General features: G+C 43.3%; 1 protein-coding gene across 1 annotated transcript; it reads left to right on the plus strand.

Moving 5' to 3' along the window:
• Positions 1–496: 496 nt before the first annotated feature.
• LOC135502011 (coiled-coil domain-containing protein 191-like) lies at positions 497–20,069 on the plus strand. Its single transcript, XM_064794445.1, has 13 exons — positions 497–672; positions 1,066–1,240; positions 10,112–10,315; positions 11,195–11,466; positions 12,288–12,406; positions 12,793–13,158; positions 13,996–14,251; positions 14,734–15,183; positions 15,483–15,646; positions 16,430–16,607; positions 17,254–17,534; positions 18,066–18,183; positions 19,026–20,069. Exons 1-13 carry the CDS (start codon positions 601–603, stop codon positions 19,338–19,340), a joined length of 2,970 nt encoding a protein of 989 aa, XP_064650515.1. The 5' UTR covers positions 497–600; the 3' UTR covers positions 19,341–20,069.
• The last annotated feature ends 177 nt before the right edge of the window (positions 20,070–20,246 follow it).

Raw genomic sequence — 20,246 nt, forward strand, 5'->3', positions numbered from 1 at the left:
ATTGCCAACTGGCGTGGCTGCACCTCCAGGGAGAATATTTGAATTTCGGCACTGTGCGGAGTTCGGCATGTTTAGCAGTTTAGGCTAAGGTAGCATTAGGAAGGTTTTTTTTGTTCAATGGTTGACCCTCGATTTTTTTTTGATTTTTGTATAGCGTAAGCAACTGTCTTTCAGAATTATTCAGGAAGAAATGTATAATATTTGGGGTTTTTCGTGATTGTCCGGCCCAATTGGCAATATTGCCATTTGGGATGGTGAACAGAGCTTGGAGCAAATGCGACGCTTATGATTTATTTAAAGAAATAAAATGCCCGATTTAACATCCTGCAGAATCAGGGGAATCGGGCATTTCCAGTGATATACGACACAAATGGGTTGTCCTCATGCATTCACTTTGGAAACGCATTTTAAAATAGATGTTACGTCTTGTTAATGGGGCACGTCATCATCGCGTACATTTGGGAAAAACTCCCTAACGAGACCTAAACATGGCGGCGGCGTCCTTAGCGATTTTTGATTTTTTCATGAAGTAAATCCACAATTTTCCACTTTGTGGTCAATGAAATTTGTCCAAACTTTCCAACGTAATAAAACTTCATTATGTCTTTCCATAAACCAGACCTTTATCGATGGAAACGCCGTGAAGAACCTAGAGTTTACTCGAGAAGCCAGGTAGGCTCCCACTCGACTCGCCACTGCACTTTTCTAAAAAAGCAAAAATCATAGCCCTATCATTATGGCTTCCTGTCATAAGTGTCAAGGTGACATTTTTTAACCAATTAAAACCCTGGCCTGTAAGAAGAAGACAAGTCCACGCCAAAACAAATCAAATGTGCACACTCAGAACACGATAGAAGGCCTAAGCCGACTTCGGACAATGCCTAGAGACACGGCGATCCTTTTTTGTTCAATTAAGGTGAAACACATGACTTTTCAGCGCCAAAACAAACTTCTTCATAACGTCTATTTCTTCTAAGACCATGAAGACTGGTTGCCTTCCCAGGCTAAATAGGCTAGTCTCTCCCCAAAAGTGTGGCCTCCTGAATGATCTATTTTTTCTTTCAGAGAGTTGCAACTGATAACGATATCCAAGATTGGATAAAGACAGTTGAAGATGCGTCCAGCAAGGCCGCAGCAGAAGCGTTTGGTCTTCCGTATCAAGTGACTAGAACCCAGGGAAAAGCTAAAGCAAAGGCAGCGATTCAGCATGTGAGAGAACATGATGCTGCATATGCTGAGGGTAGGTATATCAACAGGACAACATAATCTCATGGCTCTTTCAACAAGGACCTTTCACTCTTTTTCCGCAACACTGTGCTTATTAGAAAGCCTGTAATGTACAAATTACAAATTACAAATTACCAATTACAAAAGTTTATTGAATCCGTATAAAATTTACATTTTACATGGGACAATTTGGTAGAATTCTGAGGACTTACATATACATTACCCATATTATATCATTTGATTTACTTGGGGAGAAAGTAATGTATCATGTAGGAGCCAGTTTTCGCGGGTCTTATCACTAAGTGCAGATTTACTAGCTTCCAGCGATTCCATACACGCAAAAGCTTATTTATTACGAAATTTGAGATCAATAACGAAATATCTGGGGTGCTGCGTGGATGTTTTAAGCGTGAATTAATCTTGAAATCGCTCACTGAAAGATCGATGCAGACCAAAACAAATCCGAAGCGGCTCCCCCATTTTCGCGGGTATTGCGCATGCGCGACTGATTGTTGTGTTTCTGTGTGTCGTGCACGATCCTAGGTATTGACCCAGTGTTTTGAACGTAATTAGAGAATTGCTTGCCTGTTTAGGACGCATTTTGGGCGCTTTCTTTGCGGAACGAAATGAAAATCAAAAATCAGAAAATTTATTCTCTGGAAACGAAGTGACGCGCGAGAAAACGGGAAAAAACGGGTTTTCGCGAAATTGGGGATGACTCGAAAATGGGGAGCAGCACCATACATCTTCAGAGAATTTCTTATAAGGATAGCAACGCCCCCGGAACCTTTTTTTGCCTTGTGGTGTTTAATTCTATTGGACTGGTGAGTATGATACCCATCCAAGAAAATTGAATTTTTCTCAACCGCATGTGTTTCTGTTAGACAAATTATGTCGACTTCTTCAATTTCCTCAAGAAAAGAAGGGCCTTGGAGTTTTGAGCCAAGAGTTTTCGATGTTAGGCCTTCAATATTCCAGTGACCAAGAATTAGCGATTTATTTCTACCCGCATTATCCATATTTAAAGTAGCTAGTTACATGTAAATCACTTTTGATATACATGAACAGCAATATTTTCTTACCGGTAAAGAGTCTGATATTCATCAGTGAATAATGTAAAAAAAATTCACACTCCATACACAGAAGATATCAGGAGAACGTGAACAAAAATAGAATTATCATCCCAAATCAGACAGTGCTATCACATCATCTCGCTCTGACAATCATGCCATCGGAAATGCATGGGAGACTCCACAGAAGAGATCTTTTTCAAAATGAATGACTATAACTACATGTAATGATCACATTACATGTAGTTATAGTCATTCATTTTGAAAAATATCTCTGCTGTCTGAAAATAGACCAGAGAATAGATCAGATAGATCATAATAGATCAGATATTTACAGTGATTAATGTTTGCGTACCACCCTTGCAAATAGAGTGATGAACTTCTCAATGTCATTCATGTCATTATTCGTAACCGGAGAGGGAGAAAGAGATCTCTTCTGTGGAGTCTCCCATGCATTTCCGATGGCATGATTGTCAGAGCGAGATGATGTGATAGGAGGCTGATCACCATTTGAATAGAAGCGAAGTGTTCTCTTGATGGAAGAAGCCATGCTGCGGTACCTACAGGAGACAAGTGTAGGCCCACAAACCGGTCCCCGAAATAGAAAGACGACCTCTTGTTCACCACCTCGTTCGGGATAAGATGGATATTTAGTGACTGACATATGTCATCGAGAGCGTCGTTTGATCCAGGAATTCTTTCGTCAAGATTTCTATCGTCTCTTCTTGGGGGGAGAGCAATCATATGCACAGAAAGACCGGGTGTATAGCCTGTACTGCTTTTACTAGTGAGTCATACTTTTTGTGCATCATATCATAACTGTCACCCGCACCAAGTTGTTTGTCCCAGCCAAGATGGAAATTGACACGAAGGGACCTTTGCACCGTGGATCATTTTTGACAAATTTTGCAAAGTCCTCGATTTTAGCACCTGGAAGTGAGCACAAAACGATACCCGAATCGTTTGACTGATAATGGCGACTTTGGACTGGATCATATCGTCTCTTGTTTCAGATTCAAGTCTTGCAAGGTTTAAATCTGTACGTATTGCATCCACGGAGGAGACAATGGTCAACAAATACCAAATATGCATAAAATGCATTCATACAAAAGCACTACCTGGCATGACAATATTGCCCATGAGGATGAACACAACGAGTTAATACTGTGAAATTACCAGAGTCACATCAGATATACTAAGTACCTGAGCATCAAAATTGATATAAAAAAATACTTAATCCCTGTGAAAACTTCACACAGAATAATGCAACCTACTACAATGGCAGTTAACCCTGGACATAAAAGTGATGGAAATGCCATCCAAGTTAACATACAAGTAAAGCCCGTTACACACGAGGGACTTCTCACCAACTTAGTTGGAATTTTAATTCATAACAGGTATCCAGACCAGGTAACTGATACTTTGCCCGATTGGTTGGAGTTGCTGGCTGCACTACCGACTTGTTCTATTTCTCGACGACATCTTTTGTTTATATAAGGATTTTTTTGTTTATATAAGGAGTGTGGGGGAGAAATTTCCCCGTGTGATTCAGTCAACAACATAAGCTGCGCTTACACCACGAAATATTGGTGGACCAATTGCACTTACACCACCACATTGCCGCGACAAATTGGTTCGGCAATCCATTGCCGATACAAATTGCCGAGCGAATTTGTCCCACCAAGCTTGATGGTCCAAATTCGCCCGGCTTGTTAAAAGCTCGGCTTTGTCGTGGTGTACGCGCAAATGGATCGGCAATTAGCTAGTTAGATGGTTCGGCTCCAGGCGGCGCTTTCGAAATGGCGCTTTCTGCGCATGCAATTTATTGTTTGCGCGCCATCTGTAGCCGGATTTTACAACTAGCTGCAGCGCTGGTGTAAGCGCTTGGTGGATTTTCGATGGTGCGGCATTGGTTCCCGAACCAAGATTGGTGGTCCATTTTCAGGTGGTGTAAGTGCGGCTATAGTTGGGCCATATTTTGACTCTTTTGGCCTAAATAGTGCAGGACCTAAATATTGGTCCACCAATATTTCGTGGTTTTCGTGGTGTAAGCGCAGCCAGCGGCTGCGCTTACACCACGAAATATTGGTGGACCAATTGCACTTACACCACCACATTGCCGCGACAAATTGGTTCGGCAATCCATTGCCGATACAAATTGCCGAGCGAATTTGTCCCACCAAGCTTGATGGTCCAAATTCGCCCGGCTTGTTAAAAGCTCGGCTTTGTCGTGGTGTAAGCGCAAATGGATCGGCAATTAGCTAGTTAGATGGTTCGGCTCCAGGCGGCGCTTTCGAAATGGCGCTTTCTGCCAAGGCTTTCCGCGTTCTGCTTATTGTTTGCGCGCCATCTGTAGCCGGATTTTATAACTAGCTGCAGCGCTGGTGTAAGCGCTTGGTGGATTTTTGATGGTGCGGCATTGGTTCCCGAACCAAGATTGGTGGTCCATTTTCAGGTGGTGTAAGTGCGGCTGAACGACTCTCAACTTCCAGTCACCTGTGCACCTCGTGTGTAACAGGCTTAAAAGCATACATATGTATCAATGCCGCTTTACCCTCAGCTGACTAATCATGGACCCAAGACTGTCCTTACTCAAAAGTGTCTGACACACAAACATTCAGCTCATTGCCCTGGGAATGTCTTTTTAAATATTCTGTTCGCACTAGGTTTCCTGATTCAAGATCCTCAATCTTCTCTCTCCATTTTGCTCTTGGTGTAGCTTTGGTGGCCATTTTACATCCGCTGCATAGTCTCAGGATATGTAAGATTCTTATGTCCAATGAAAAGGTGGGAGTAAGAGTGAGAGACAATACTTAGTATTGTCTCTCACTCTTACAATGAAAAGGTGGGAGTAAGAGTGAGAGACAATACTTAGTATTGTCTCTCACTCTTACAATGAAAAGGTGGGAGTAAGAGTGAGAGACAATACTTAGTATTGTCTCTCACTCTTGGGCTACAGCAATGTTCAAAATGTTTTCAGAATGATTTTGCACATTCCTGATGAAATTTTAAACTGCCGTGTACCTTTTACATGATGCATTACGAGATTTACTTTTGCATCGTGACAGTTTTGTTAGTTCCTTTTGGCTTCGTTTTCTATTGATGCGTCACTAGCCATTGCCTTCCTGAAACAACAAAAATAATTTACTTAATTCCATTTAGTGTGTTTTTCTGGGGCTTATTTGCTTCCATGTCAACTGAATACAACCTTTACAGTTGCCAGTTGAGAGTGACCTCTTACTTTCGGAAGCCTGTCACTAGTATATTTTGCCCTTTTGTTGGTAACAGGTGGCAAAGTTTGAAAACGTTGTGATTTTGGGGATGCATATAAATGTTCCTAGCTGCTTTCTGGGGACAGTTGAAGGGTCAGGGGGGTCAAATTTGCCTCTTCGGGTGACTAATAAGCATGATCGTTTTGACATTCAGTGAGATGGAAGAGACCCCCCAATGGCGACTTTGTGTAACTTTTGTCTAGACTACCTAGAAACTGCCTTGAGAGTCCCTTTAAGTACAATGGCCCTTGTCCATTTCCCTTCTTTATGAGATTATGAAAATATATTTCTGTCTGTATGGTCATTATTTTTCAAACAATTGGCCTATGGTGCTTGGATTAGGATACAGTTAGGACTAGGAGGCAGTTTCACTTTCAGAAAGAGTCACTTTGTCATTTGGATCACTTTCTATCTTCTGCAAACAAATTAGTCATGGTTAGTTTTTTCTGATTAATTGGAAAGGTCCTCAGTTTTCTGATTTGTCTGTGCCCAGTTTTCATTTTACAAGGTCCTCCTTTTGTTCTTGGTGATATTCAAAGCTGTGGTTTTTTATAACATTAAGCCAATTTGGGAGAGATTTCCATTGTCACTAGCGTTAAGCTTTGTTTTGAGATTGAGATTGTGGAGCGAAAATGGTGACCAAAGTCCAGGCGAGTACTTATGTATCATAGAATGCTTTGATAAAAGTACGATTTAAACGGCAGTTCAACTTTACAAGCTCAAGAAAGTGGTAACAGGAGCTGTGCATAACTGCTATGTAGCTTAGGACATGCGCTCATGAAGTAAGATTGTTGGGATATATTTACCTGATGCCCACCATCCCCTGTGTCAGCATTTTCTGACGTGGCTGGATTGACACATTCTGTAGTGAGGGTACCATTGTGGTCAGTGTTTTCCTCCTCTGACCTTACCAAGCGTCCATCATTCCTATTGTTCTCAGCCTGTAAGTGGAAAGAGGGTGGAGCTTAAAATCAAAATTTGTTGATTAGTTGCTTTTTAAAAATCATTTCTTGGTTAACGAAAGGCCCCAAGTGTTATTGTCTTGCTTCCTGTTTTTCATCAAAATCCATCAATGACATGAATGATGGTGTTTTAAAATAGATTATCGGAAAGGCTCTCAAGTTACGATAAGCTGTTATTTAGCACAAGGTAAAGCCAATCTGAGGAAGTGTCCATTGTTACAATTGGGTAAGCCTTGGTTGATACAAGCTTGAGAAAGTGGAAACAAGAGCAGCACATAACAGAACTAAGTAATCATGCGGTGAGAGTTTTATTGGATATAGGGCCTACTTACCTGATTTTGAACATCGTCTGTATCGGCATTGTCTGACTCTGACTCGACTGGATTGCCTGTGGTATGCCTACTTGGTGTAATGTCAGGATCATTGACTTGCACACCGTTGAAGACCGGATGAAGAGCCCCATACAGGTCCAATGAGTGTTTGGCACCTTCTTCAACTTGTTCAGACATCTTGATGATCTGCAAAACATAAACAGATACAGTGCAGTTGACCTTGGGCTCAAGTTGTGTCGCAGATGGGCCTTCCACCACCAGCGACAGTTTTCAGAAAGATAGGACCCTAATCCACACCTCCATCAACAATTCGGTGGTTTAGCTTTAAATATTTACTGACCTACATAAGGATTATGCTTCACTAACTACTGTGGCTTGACACTGTACCATCACAAACCTGGAGCTCCGCACGATACCTATACAAATAGCATGACAGCGTCCCAACAAACTTATGTGCCAACACCCTACTCTCTATAGAGCCTGTACACTAAAGCATAACACTACACTGGCTTCCAGACACCTTAAGTGTGCACATTATGGCTCAATAAACTCCCCTGTCACAGAAAGTTGCACCACCAATGGATGGTAGACAATTTGACACTAATATATTTTAAATCAAGATCATTAACTTCAATCTTACAGGATTTTTACAGAAAGTTTTTAAGGCTCCTCCGTAGTGTTCACTTCCATGGGTGCAGCCATGACATAATGCGCGTGCGCGATGTAGGACAGGAACCCGCTTTGGCTGCATAATCAAATCAATGTTAATATGTTTTTGAGTGTCCTCTTCACGATTATAGCGTATTATCTGACCTCTTTTTTTTCTTTTCATTTCCTATTTAGTTCAGTCTGTTTTTCCATGTAAAGAATTGTTTCTTCATCTTCATCCTTATAATGATCGGGTTCCTTTTGGGACGTAATTGATCATATGGTGCTGTGTGCATGCGGAGCGATAAAAAACGTTTAGTCGGTGCGGTTTAAAACTATGTACAATCATCTGAATTCTCTAAAGTCTCGGGAGGGCGGATAGCTGGGACTTGAAGGCCTCAAAGTTATCCAGCGTCCTCATGTCTTCTGGGAGACGGTTCCACATAGGGATGGTTCGGTGGAAGAAGGATTGGCGCTCTTGGCAGGTGTCACATCGCTCTTGGAAAAATTTGTTTGTCCCTCTTTTTCTTGTGTCGCCTGTATTCAGGTATGATGGGGAGATGTCTACTAGGTTGTTGGTAATTCTAAAGAGGGTTATCAAGGATGCTTGTTTTCTTCTTTGTTCTAGGGAGTTCCAGTTTAGGTCCTTTAGGATGGTAGTTACTGTGCCGGGTGTTCTTTGGCGATATGTATTAGTTACAAAACGGGCTGCACTACGCTGGATCTTTTCGACTGCCGCAATGTCTTTTTGGAGGTTTGGGTCCCATACTGGGGCTGCGTAGTGTTGGCCTCAGGAGTGTTGTGTACATTGATGTTTTGACCTGGGTGTTGCATTGCCAGAAGTTCCTTCTTAGAAAGCCCAGTGTCCGGTGACCCTTGGCTACCACTGTGTTAACATGTGTAGTCCAGGTGAGGTCGTTGCTGATCGTGACCCCCAGATACTTGCTGTGTTCTTCTTCGTCAAGGATGTGGCCGTGTAGTTTGTAGGGGAAGTTAATTACCTTCTGGCGCTTGTTGGTACGGATGCGGATGACAGAGCACTTAGTTGGATTAAAGGCCATCTGCCATTTCTGCTCCCATAGTTCCAATTCGGTCAGGTCTTTTTGTAATGTCTCTGCATCAGCCAAGGTCTTTATCAGCTTGAACATCAAGCAGTCATCTGCGAAAAGTCTTGCTTCTTAGGATGTGGTGTTGTCTGGTAGGTCGTTGATGAAGGCGAGGAAGAGTAGAGGCCCGAGAACCGTTCCCTGGGGGACTCCGGAGGTAACTGCTCCTTGGCTTGATTGCTGGCCGTCGACTACTACACACTGAGATCTGTTGTTGAGGAAGGACTTGATCCAGAGGAGAGTATTACCTCTGATACCGTAGAAGTCAAGCTTGTTGCGAAGCCGACGGTGCGGGACTTTATCAAAGGCCTTGGCGAAATCCAGAAGGATGATATCCACTTGGGCTGATTTCGTCATCCTCTTCGCGATCTCGTGGATTGTTATGATCAATTGCGATTCGCAGGATCTACGCTTCCTGAAACCGTGCTGGCTGTCGTGTAGGATGTTATTGCACTCCATGTGACCCATTATTGTACTATGTATGATGTGTTCAAGAATCTTGCATGTCACTGATGTTAAGGACACTGGTCGGTAGTTTTGGGGTAGATGTTTCTCTCCCTTCTTGAAGATAGGCACAACCCTTGCATCCCGCCAGTCTGTGGGGACCTCACCGGAGTCAATCGATATTTGAAACAGGGCTGTTAGGATGGGGGCCAACTCGTCTGCTGCAGCTTTGAGGATAAAAGCTGCAGCTTGTGCGGTTGTGCGGATAAAAAAAAAAGCAATTGCTGGGCAGAGACATGTATTCATCCACAGGCGGAAGTGTGGCACTGACACAGTCCGTACTGAACTGTGAAGCTGTGGTAAATACATGACTGTGATGGGTGAAAGTGGATTTATTCTTCAATCTTTGGTGGATTCTTAATCTACAGAGCCAGGCCATAACAGGGATCTACTTTTCGATACTTAATTTAGGGAAATATTATCTCACTGGCCAGTTTAGAACTTGTATTCTTATAGGCCCATATCAGTCCACGAGTGATGATTTGATGGCAATGCTGTACACAAATCAATTTTTCTCAGGCAATCGGTATTGGAATGTTTTGAATTTTTAATATTATTTCGATAAAAGCCTCTTCAAAACACATATAAAATTTGGTGGGAATTAAAGCACCCTTGGTGTACTCTTTTCACCAACCTATATTCATTAAAATGTACACAGAATGTACACGCTGGCTAATAGAGGTCTCTGGCCTACTTTCAACCAGTCGGTCACAGAGAAATACAGCTCATGTGACAGTATGGGCTATAGGTTGGTACACCAAAGTGTATGTCAGTGTCCTAGACTCATGTTAAAACAATGTATAAAAATCTGAAACTTTAATTTGAATCTTGACATTTTCAGCACTAGACCTGCTCAACCAATGGATAATGGAGAAAACCAGCTTAGATGAAGGTGTTGGCTATGATGTCGTGGGTAATTCACCAACGTCCTTGCCCCCAGATTACAATGAATAAAAGTCTTAAACTTTAATTTGTATATGATATTTCCAGCACAAGACCTGCTCAACCAATGGGTTACAGAAAAAGTCAACTTGGATGACGGTGACGGCTATGATGACATGGACGATGGTTGGTGCAATAAACCTAGCAAGGCCGAAATCAAGCGTGAATGGGACAATATGGTCGTTTTAGGGGATTATCAGGATGAGAATCCCGACGTGCCAAGCGCGTACAAGCACAGGACGCCATCTGTTGGTAAGTTTTTAAAATAAATGAGGTCCAGGCGTGAATTAAGAGGGTGGTGCACTTAACCCCTGTTTACTCTAATTTGACCGTACATTTTGAGAAGTGACATAAAAGCACCTTGGCCAACACACACAAAGGCAGTGGTGATGACCATGAATGAATGAATGAATGAATATAAGAATTTCTATAGCGCCTGAATTAAAAGAAAAACTTAAATTCTCAGGCGCTTTACAAAGCAAAACACTCCCTGAAAAGGTGTTGTTTCAGGAGAGTTTTGAAAATGTCTATGGAACCAGCAAGCCTGATGTTGGAAGGTAGCTGGTTCCATAGAACCGGTGATGACTTGTAAAAAGAACGGTCACCAAAGGTTTTGCACTTAGTGCGAAGGACCACCAAAGTTGGAGCAATAACAGAGCGGAGATGGTAGGTGGAATGGTGCCTCAGTCTGACCATATCACACAGGTACGCAAGTGCGACTCCATGTATTGCCTTATATGTAAATAAAAGCACTTTGAAAACAATCCTGTATTTAACAGGAAGCAAATGGAGTCGCATGAGAACCGGTGTGATACGATCAAACCGCGGCACCAGACACACAACGCGAGCTGCATCATCTGGCAGCAGGCGGCCACAAGCTTCATCCAGCTCAGCCTAGCCTGGGCTATCAATTTGGTAGGGTGTTGGCAGCCTGCCTCCATCTCCGAGCGGTGATCCGTGGTTAGGCGTGTAGGACATTCGTTGGTGGCCTGGGAATCTCCTGTCACGCGTCGGTTGGTAAAGGGCATACGATCCATCTGGTTCATTTTTACGAGCATCCGTAATATTTGGTGCTAAGATGTCTCCTGACGTTATTTGGTTTGAAATTGAAATCTTCACCATCTTTTTCAGACCCCTACTACGATCTTGAAAACGAAAACGAAAATGAAATTGTCGGTAACATCTTGAACAACCTGATGGAAAAAGACGTCGTACATGAGGGTTTCAAGGGCGATCTTGGCCTTGAGAAGCGGCCCGAGGTCGACCCGCGGACGAAGATGAAGCTGCGTCATCAGCAGGTGAAGGAGAATCGCGAGAGGAGAGAGCGGGAGTTGGAAAAAAAGAACCGAGAACAACGCACCAGGAAAGAAACGCAATTTCAGGCAAAACAAATTGTCATGAAGGTAAAGTGGAACCACCATTTTTTGGACACCCTGGCCTTGGGACAGACAAGTACTGTCCTTAATAGCAGACTGACGTCAGTGGTGTGTAATTGATACAGAAATACCTCTCTATGAAGGGCACCCTTTTCACTTACAAGTGCTGTCTTTAATATAAAGAGGTGTCCTGATTAGAGAGGTCAAAGTGAATGGAAGCAACCAATTTGAGACCAAACCTAGTGTCCTTAATGGAGAGGTTTTCCATGATAGAGAAGTGTCGGCTGAGGGAGGGTCCACTGTATAACCAAAATGAAATAGCTTAGAATTAGGCCACCTATTTGGGACCAGAACTAGTGTGAGAGGGTGTTCTTAATAGAGAGGTAACCGCTTAGGGAGGTTATACCCTAATTTGAAATCATGCTTTTCCATTGGATGGTATGGTCGCGAAAATCAAATTGCAAACAAAAAGAAAAGAATTCAAGCTTCTTTTAAAAAAGTAAACATGCAGAATCTGCCAAAATCCTTGAGACTCAACCAGTAAGGTCGTGTTATCCATGATGTGAAGACCAAGAGGAGCGGTGGTGTGCAATCTAATGATCCAGTTAGACACTCTTCGTAATCGTAGTTGGAGGTCTCTTGTTGCGTCGAGACCTGGAGGGCCGTGTTTGAATTCGATCACTGTGATTGTGACGTCGTTTAGCAAATGTTTGAGACGCGACAAGTAAGGTCTGATCTACCAGGACGTGTTGTCCAGGATGTGAATGTTCACAGTTGCGTTTCTTCAATCAGTCTGCCAAAATGCGTTTTGACATGCTGGTAATTTTATGTAAAATTTTTGTTTCTAGGAAGAGAAGGAGAGGGCGATGAAAGAAAAGAGAGAGGACCTGCTCTTGCAGCAAGAGATGGCCAGAGTCAGAAAGGAGATGTTTGAACAGCGGAGAATGGAGGAGGAGAAGAAAGCAAGGTCAATATGATGAAGTTGATTTTAAGGGGAGGGGTGCTGATATGTAGGTTATGCCTGAAACCAAGAACAGTAGAACCTCTCTTAGCGGTGGAACCTCTCTATTAAGTAGACTAGTTTTGGTCCCAAATAGGGTGTTTCCATTTATTTTAACCTCTCCAATCAGGACACCTCTATTAAGGACAGCACTGTCAGTCCCGAGGGTGTCCTTAATAGAGAGGTTCGACAGTTTAGACACTTCTTTAATCCGTACTTGCTGAAACTGAGAATGCCGGTATGCATTTACAAAAACTAGCAATTCATCATCTTAGACGATTCTGTTTGAGTTGAAATGATTTCATTTATCAGTATCGATAGTTTTTTAATTGGTTTTATTCTGCGCTCTGTAGGGACAGGAAAGAAAAGGAAGCACTCGCCCAGAGTGCCCTGGAGGAACTAGAGCGCCAACGGTGGGAAGAAGAGCAACAAGAAATGGAATCGCGGCACAAAGTTGAGATGGAGTACAGGCGCCGCCAAGCCGAAATAGAAAACCTCCAGAAAGAATTCTCGTCAAAGAATTTCAAACTTTTACAAAAGTATTTTTCGGCGTGGTATGACGTGGTTCTAGAGCGTCGACTGCAAATGGGCAAGGCACGGGCGATGGCCGACTGGCGCTGTTTGCTGCGGGCGTGGAACGGCTGGAAGATGTACGCCCGTGGGCGCCGGCTGGATCGCGAGGCGAGGGAGCATGAGGAAGACATGAAGTTATATCACAGGTACGACTGTCTGTTTCCTCAGGTGTCTGCTTGGTGCTAGTTTGCTGTAACGATCCTGTAGGCTTTTCCAGAAATGGCTGAAACTGATCTTTTGGGCCTCGGTGGGAAACTACTGGGCTGATTTCTTTAAAGTTTAATCCAGGTGCCGCCCAGCACGTGGTTCTCAACTTGGGAAAATTTTCTTTGGAAATTAGTAGCATTACCCAATCTAAGGGACGAGGTCTTCATTGAATTGAGTGCAGTGTTGCCAGCTCGTTTTTTGGTGTTTTTCTACCAAAGAACTACAGAACTTGTGAAAATTAAGCAGTACGGTATACTGTGGGCCTCATAGCCTAGTGGTTAACACTGCTGGCTGCCACGCAATAGGGCCCGGGTTCGATCCCGGGGAGAACCCAGGATTGTATTTCTGGATGAACCGGCGTGGCTTTCAAGGAACTAAAATTCCTGGCTCTTCACAACACGTACATTAACGTATGAAATACTCGAGGGTCTGTCGGATGAGACTACAAGCCGTGGTCCCTTGTACCCGAGTGTCTATGCCAGGGCAAGTAAAAGATCCCACATAGGTGGACAGTAGCCTATAGTGGACTCCATACCTCCGGCAAAAATCCAATAGGGTTACGACGCCGGTAATGATGATAATGATGATAAAAATATTACGCAGTGTAGGGACTCGGTAAATACCGGGTGTGGATTGAAGCTGCTCACTCCTGGCACCTACCTGCCGTAAGGATGTTTAAAACATTTTCATTTACCGGTACACAGATGTGCCAACCCCTTCTTTGGGAGTGACCCCCAGGCATAAAAGTTCATGACTTTTCTCGCTTATTTATCCAGAAAACGACAAATGGCCGATGCTCATCACCGCCTTACCCTCTTGCGACGATGTTTCATGGCGTGGCAACTCTTCCTCACGCTCAACGAGGCCGAGCAGGAACTCCACAAAGGCCAGAACGCCACCAAAAACAAGATGGCGGCGTTTCTTGAGAAGGCTGCGACGGGGAAACTCTGGAGTGACCGTCCTTCTCCTAAATCGGAGAGTCCTAAGAGTAATGCACGGGTCGACCGTGTAGATTCTGCCAGGAAAAAAGTGGTGAGGATTGTTTGCTTATTACAGTGGAACCTCCCTTAGTGGACACCTCTCTATTAAGGACACTAGTTTTGGTCCCAAAGTGGTTGTTTCCATTCAATTTGACCTCTCTAATCAGGACACCTCTCTATTAAGGACAGCACTTGTCAGTCCCGAGGGTGTCCTTAATAGAGAGGTTCTACTAACTGTTAACCAGAATCATTTAAACCATCATTGAATGCACTCAGATGAGTCAAACACCCTTTAAAATGCATTTTTAGTCCATAAAACTGTAAAAAAATATGACTTCTTAAAAGTATCAGACAACAAAATTGGCATGCGCAAAACTTCATAAAACGCTAGTAGGTCTGACACATTCAAATCAGGAGCCAGGGAAAAAACTGGTGATGTTGTCCAATCTGTCATTGCTACTGTTCATTGCCGGCACCCTAAGGTCTAACTGTGTTTTTGTTTTTTTATTTACAATTGAAAATTCAAACTTTCAGGATGAAATTTTTGCTGCGAATGAAACGCGCCCCAGACACCGACTAGGAAACGAATCTACACGCAGTGAAGTGACTACCTCGAGGAGTGAAACATCGACCATCACAAATAACTCGTCCCGTCATCATGGCGTGAAAGTACCTACAGAGCCCTGGCAAGTGACGAGAAAACACTTGAAACTAACCAATGAGCAGATAGCTGCGTTAGGTCAAGGTCAGGAGCAAGAGGTCGTAGGTCAAGGTAACCCACAACGGGAGAGGCGACTTCGTCAGGAGATACGCGCGTGGGAAAAGCCCGCCCCGCCGACGAGTAATTTCGAACATCGCCACAAGGAGCAGCAGAGTATGTTGAAGGTGCAGCAGAAGCAGATTCAGGAACAGCAGAAGTTGATCGAAGATCTGCAGTATATGCAGCAGCAGCAGTTACTGCAACAGCAGCTCGTCAAGCAGCAGGTAGGTTTTTCTGGTCGATCTCTGTTGTCATCAGCAACGTCACCCTGCAAGGTCCCTGTCAACTCATTTGCTGCGGTTGACGTGCCAAGCAGGCCCATCTAAAATACAAATTTACCAGTGAGTGTTTACACCCTCTCTGAACACGCCAAACGCACTCGGGGATAATTTGCACAAAAATTTATCTCATCAAAGTTTTCAAAATTTACAGTATTATTAACACGTCCTGGAGTTGAAGTGCTGGTCCTGAGTAAGAATCTCCCTCCAAATATTTCGATAATTTCATCACGTTCTTTCAACAGGACATCTCGCAGCAGCTCAACAATTCCGTGAATCTCCAGAACCTGCAAACGGCCCAGGTCCAGCTAGAAAATCTTCAACGGAACGCTGTGGGACTCACCAAACAAACAAATGTCAAAAACAAGCAGACGTCAGGAAAGTCCCAGGTTTCTGGTCAGGGTGACGGGTAAGTTGGAGAACATTTTGCTTCCTTTAGCTCTAAAGTCTGGTCCTATCTTTACTCTGCATATTGCTGTGTCTCCTCATAGCAGGCCTTTGTATTGTTAGAGAATCTTCAAAGTAATGCTGTGGGGTTATCCTAAACAGCATCTACAAGGTTTGGAAAACACCAGACAAACAAATGTCAACAAAAGCAGACGACAGCAAAGTGTCAGGTTTCCTGTCGAGGTGACGGGGAAGTTTGGAAGTTTGTTGTTGTGGGCAGGCCTTTCAATTACGTGGAGACCTCCACACCCTGTATTTTTTTAGCCTATTTTGGGGGACATGTTTTTTTGCTTTTTAGCTTAATATTTGGGGACATTTCATCGCGCCAATTTGCCTGAACAGCGACATCATCAATCAAAGTTAGTGACTGATATCACCACATACACCTGAAAAATCATAATTTTAGGGTAAAACTATAAAATTAGGCCATTTGGATGAGATTTGGTTATGTTAGGGGTCAAAAAACGCTTCAGGGGGTCATATTATTTTTTTTTTTTAAAGAAAAAAAAAGACCTAATTTGGGGACATCCTGTACAGCCTACACCGTTATACGGTGTAGGAATCATGTAATTGAGAGGCCTGGTGGGTGAAGGGGCAAGCTTGGTGATATAGCATCTTGGACTCAGGACCTTTTGAATGTTTGAATGCATTTCGAGTGATTTGTTCTTGCCATTGGAAAGTGATAAGTATGTGTTCGGCCGAGAGGTAAAAATCATATTGGTCCTTGTTCATTTATCATTTACAGGCCCGACACGGCCAGAACAGAGTTGACCAGCGTGTCAACTGGAGCATCAACGATGGCCAGTAAGACCAGCAATCGGCACAGGGACTTCCAGCGAAAGATGGAGGAGAGAGCGGCCGAGAGGCAACGCATCAAGGAGGAACGTGAGACGAAGAAGAGGCAATTGGATCAGGAAAAATATGTAAGTGCGGTCAGTCGAGGTTTTCGGCGAGTTGCAGCTCAATCCAAACAGTGTATGGTTAGACAACCAATACCATTACCAACTGTGAGGTGTCAATTCCTATTCTAAACCACTACACACTAGACAATGAAATCCCTGGGAATCGAATCCGGGCCCTCGTACAGGAGCCTCATAGCCTAGTGGTTAACACTGCTGGCTACCACGCAATAGGGCCCGGGTTTGATCCCAGGGAGAACCCAGGATTGTACAGGAGCCTCATAGCCTAGTGGTTAACATTGCTGGCTATCACACAATAGGGCCCGGGTATTATCCCGGGGAGAACCCAGGATTGTACAGGAGCCTCATAGCCTAGTGGTCAACACTGCTGGTTACCACACAACCTGGGTTCTCCCGGGAATTGAACCCGGGCCCTATCGCGTGGTAGTCAGCAGTGTTAACCACAGGCTATGAGGCTCCTGTACAATCGTGGGTTCTCCCGGGAATCGAACCCGGGCCCTATTGCATGGTAGCCAGCAGTGTTAACCACCAGGCTATGAGGCTCCTGTACAATCCTGGGTTCTCCCCGGGCCCTTTTGTGTGGTAGCCAGCAGTGTTAACCACTAGGCTATGAAGCTCCCTACTTACTCATGTCTATTTCATAAATCAGGCAAAGATGAAGGCGGACGAAGAGGAACGTCTGAAGAGGGAAGAAGAGGAGAAGAAAGCAAGGGTCGAGGCGCGCAGAGAACAGAAAAGAATGGAGAGACAGCGAGAGGTAGAGAAACAACGACAGATGGAGAGGACCCAGGAGCTGCTCAACTTGGCCGAAGATCATTATCGAAAATCTCACCTGAGAAGAAAGGGATTTTCACCATGGAGAAAACTGATTGCAATCGCTAGAGAGAATGAGGAGAAGGCGATGGAATATCACAGTCATTCTGTTTTACGGTAGGTGATATTGACCCCCTCCCTGAGTGAGATAATGAATAGAACAAGTGAATGAATTGAACTCATATTTGTATACAACAGTGTGATTTAACAGTTTTGACACTCGCGAAAATGATGTACTAAGCGTGGGCCTGGCGGGGCTGAAAACATTTAAAAACATTGTAAAACAAAATGTTGAACCACCACCCCTAAGGATTAAAGGCCATGACTCAAGGTATTTTGCCATTTCCTGCTGTAAGACTCTTCTTGATAATTCCATGGATGTAAAATTGCATATTTTAGTTGGATTTTAGTCTTTTGACTCCAACTTGATGCTGATATTTATACCTGAAATGGAATGGTCTCTGTCTCGAGTCTCTGTGAATCTTTGTATTTTCAAATTTGGACCAAAAATAGCCATTTTAGAGGCCTTTTAGTGGAAAAAATATTTCGAAGAAAAAAAAAGTCAGACTTTTTGTCTAAGCTCGTGGGTATCCCTTGTAGTCTATGCTTATGGCAACAATAAGAAATTCTCCTTTCATCTTTCTACAGGAGGTCTTTGCTCTCGTGGCGTGACGTCATCCGACAAGAGGTTGAAGAAAAAGAGGTGATGGCTGATATGCTGTACAAGTTTACTGTCGTCAGGAGGTCGTTTAAAAACTGGAGAAGAGTGAGTCACTGTTTCAATAGTTTCTTCTCAAGTTAATTCTTCTTCTTCTTCTTCTTCTTGTGGGTTGCTTTTCTGAGTGTTTGTGGCGTGCCACTACAGTTGGGCACAGATAAGGGATTTAAATGGCTGTGGTTTAAATTGCATGCAATAATATTCGCTTGTTGGCAGTGATCATCTTAGGCCGCATTGACCTGTGTATTGATATCAAACCTTGTAATTTCCAGTTTTACCTGCAGATGAGAGATCCTTTTGTCGCATGTAGCACCAACTATAATTGCAGGTCGCTGAAATTGAAATCACTCATTTTTGCAGCCCTTTAGGCCTATCACAGGCCCCTTACGTTTCTTGCTAGGAGTGTGGACGCCTGTTGTTTCAATGCTTAGAAGGATCACTGGTTTTTTGTTGTCTTTGTGTCCAAGGCACTTCAAACTATGCTTGCCTCTCTCAACCCACAAGTAAATGGGTACCAATTAGAGATAGCCAAATATGAATGCCATTGATTGTGACTTTGTCCCTAGATATGAATGCCATTGATTGTGACTTTGTCTTTCAATGTGAATGCCATTGATTGTGACATTGTCCCCTGATGTGAAAGCCATTGATTGTGACTTTGTCTTTCAATGTGAATGCCATTGATTGTGACATTGTCCCCTGATGTGAATGCCATTGATTGTGACTTTGTCTTTCAATGTGAAGGCCATTGATTGTGACATTGTCCCTTGATGTGAAAGCCATTGATTGTGACATTGTCCCTTGATGTGAATGCCATTGATTGTGACGTTGTCCCTGGAAGAAGTTAATTCTAAATGGTTTGATTCGTATTTCCTTTCATTTTCTTTCAGCATGGTAAATACTTAGCCATCCACGAAGAAAAGGCGAGACGCTTTTACGAGAAGAATGTAAAATGGAAAATCATCCGGGCCTGGGCAGACTATTCAATCGAAGCCAAAATGAGAATGTGGGAATTGGAGAGATTGTCTCGTGAACATAACATTCATCGGATGAAAAAGACGCATTTCTTAGCGTGGCGGCGCTATCCCAAAGTGCTTCAGGAGGAACGGTTGAGAGAGAAACGTAAAGCCGATATGCGGAAAAAGGTTGCGTCTATTTTGCCAGATTTCTCTGGGCTGGACCAGAGTAGGACGTCTTTTGACTGATGGCTAGGCTTTTGTAAGCTTACCAAACTGACCCATCACAGCAAAACAAGGCACGGAAGATTGATGGAAGAAATTGATGTGCTCCACTTTCACAAAAGGCAGACAACAGTGAAATGAGAAACCAGTCCATCTCAACCTGCCAAGCTTAGAGCAAGGTGTCAGGTTCTGCTGTGACAGGTCATAACTGTGTTCGCCACGGAAATCTTCTCACTCAATAGTTTGAACACACCTTCTGTGTCAGTGTTTATAAAGGCAGCAGGCTGCCCTCAGCTATCCTAATATCCGTCCAGAATTATTGCAGGAAATCGAAATGCCTTAGTGATGTCTTGAAACGTTTATGGTGTATGGATGAATCCCATTGAGGCTTGAGGTCGGCCCATCACATGTTTGATATCACAACAGACCTGCAACACCATCAAATTCAATCACAAATTTCAAATTTTTAATTTTTAACCAAGGGTGTTTGCCTTTAGTGTTGTAGATTTTGGTGCCATCAGGATGGCTTTTGCCTGCCCTGCTCCCTCCGGTTACCCCCTGGCCCTGCTGCAAGTTTGGAAAATGCACCATGACTGGTAGTTTGACCCAACACTTGTACTTTTCTGCTATCTGGCTAGCTCACTCATAGCAAGAGCATCTAGGCTTCATGTAGAATGGTACTTTGCTAAGAAAGATACCTAAATAGTGACTTTGAGAGTCATTTTATAAATGACTCAAATTCTGTCGATCAGATTTTGAAAGCTTTTTTTCAATTGTACTTCTGAATTTTTGAAATAAATTATGAAATTGTCTTTTATTCAGTATTTCCATTTTCTCTTTATTTCCACAAAAGTACAAAAATGGAGCGTCCAATTTCAAGAAGAGGAATCTGTGAACAGTCCTGGCTGCATGGACTTGTCCAGTAGCTTC

The sequence above is a fragment of the Lineus longissimus genome, chromosome 18 (assembly GCF_910592395.1).
Source record: "Lineus longissimus chromosome 18, tnLinLong1.2, whole genome shotgun sequence".
In the NCBI taxonomy this organism is placed as follows: domain Eukaryota; kingdom Metazoa; phylum Nemertea; class Pilidiophora; order Heteronemertea; family Lineidae; genus Lineus; species Lineus longissimus.